Source organism: Papio anubis, chromosome 12, assembly GCF_008728515.1.
Source record: "Papio anubis isolate 15944 chromosome 12, Panubis1.0, whole genome shotgun sequence".
NCBI classification, from domain to species: domain Eukaryota; kingdom Metazoa; phylum Chordata; class Mammalia; order Primates; family Cercopithecidae; genus Papio; species Papio anubis.
In genome coordinates, this window is record NC_044987.1 from 63,874,083 (window position 1) to 63,875,647 (window position 1,565).

The following is a 1,565-nucleotide window of genomic DNA, read 5'->3' on the forward strand; positions in this document are numbered from 1 at the left end:
TCCCAGCTACTCGGGAAGCTAAGGTAGGAGAATCACTTGAACCCGGGAGGCGGAGGTGGCAGTGAGCCAAGAGTGCATCACTGCACTCTAGCCTGGCGACAGAGTGAGACCGAAAAAACAAACAAACAAACAAACAAACAAAAAACCTCAATAAATGCACAGTGAAGAAAAAAATCGGTAAAATAATAAATAATAGGTGGGGTAGTTAGATATAATGAACACAGACATGATCAAAACCATTAAACACACAGCAGCATAAATTAAAGTGTTGCTTCTTGTTAGAATTTTGACTTTTACCCTAATTTTCCATATTCTTGTTTCCTCACCTAGACTCTAGGTTCATCCATTAGCACAATGTCTGTCTTCAACAGTTCTGCCTTATACCCTCGCTTCCTCCTAATGGGCCTCTCAGGCCTTGAAAGCAGATATGACTTGATTTCCCTCCCCATCTTCTTGATTTATGCCACCTCAATTGCTGGGAACATTACCATCCTCTTCATTATCAGAACTGAGTCTTCCCTCCATCAACCAATGTATTACTTTCTGTCAATGCTGGCATTCACTGACCTGGGCCTATCTACCACTACCTTGCCTACCATGTTCAGTGTCTTCTGGTTCCATGTGCAGGAGATCTCCTTCAATGCTTGTCTGGTCCAAATATACTGCATTCATGTTTTCTCAATTATCGAGTCAGCTGTACTCTTGGCTATGGCCTTTGACCGCTTTATAGCAATCCGAGAACCCTTGCGCTATGTAGCCATCCTAACCAATGATGTAATCATTGGGATTGGGTTGGCAATTGCTGGAAGGGCCTTGGCTCTGGTCTTTCCAGCTTCCTTGCTCTTGAAGAAGCTTCAATATCATGATGTCAATATTCTGTCCTACCCTTTCTGCCTGCACCAGGACCTCATAAAGACAACTGTATCCAACCGTCAAGTCAGCAGCATCTATGGCCTCATGGTGGTCATCTGTTCCATGGGACTTGATTCAGTGCTTCTCCTCCTATCCTATGTCCTCATCCTGGGCACAGTGTTGAGTATAGCCTCCAAGGCAGAGAGAGTGAGAGCCCTCAATACTTGCATCTCCCACATCTATGCTGTACTCACCTTCTATACACCAATGATTGGGCTATCTATGATCCACCGCTATGGACAGAATGCTTCCCCAATTGTCCATGTGCTGATGGCCAATGTCTACTTGCTGGTTCCACCTCTCATGAACCCCATTGTCTACAGTGTTAAGTCCAAGCAGATTCGTGACAGAATCCTCAAGAAATTCAAGAAACACGAAGTGTAGATGACAGAGATTCTGAAACATATCTTTCCCTCCATTCCCCTTATATTTGTGAGAAGATTTCATATAATGTTGAATTTAGAATTCACATATTACCAATGATATTTTGACTTTAAGATACTGGACCTAAACCTCAATAATTGTAAATCTGTATATTTTCAATATAGAGAATAAAGGTGTAGTTATATTTTACGGTGAAGTTATTCATTATACACTGTGAAGGCCCTCAATATATCTGAGAAAGATTTAGGTTTCAAAAGTTTTCCTAGACT

At 41.9% G+C, this 1,565-nt stretch overlaps 1 protein-coding gene across 1 annotated transcript; it reads left to right on the forward strand.

Annotated features, from left to right (window-relative positions):
* Positions 1–354: 354 nt before the first annotated feature.
* Positions 355–1,296, forward strand: COR51P3 (cOR51P3 olfactory receptor family 51 subfamily P-like). Its single transcript, NM_001168836.1, is given in 1 exon segment — positions 355–1,296. A coding segment is annotated over 1 exon segment (942 nt).
* Positions 1,297–1,565: the final 269 nt, after the last annotated feature.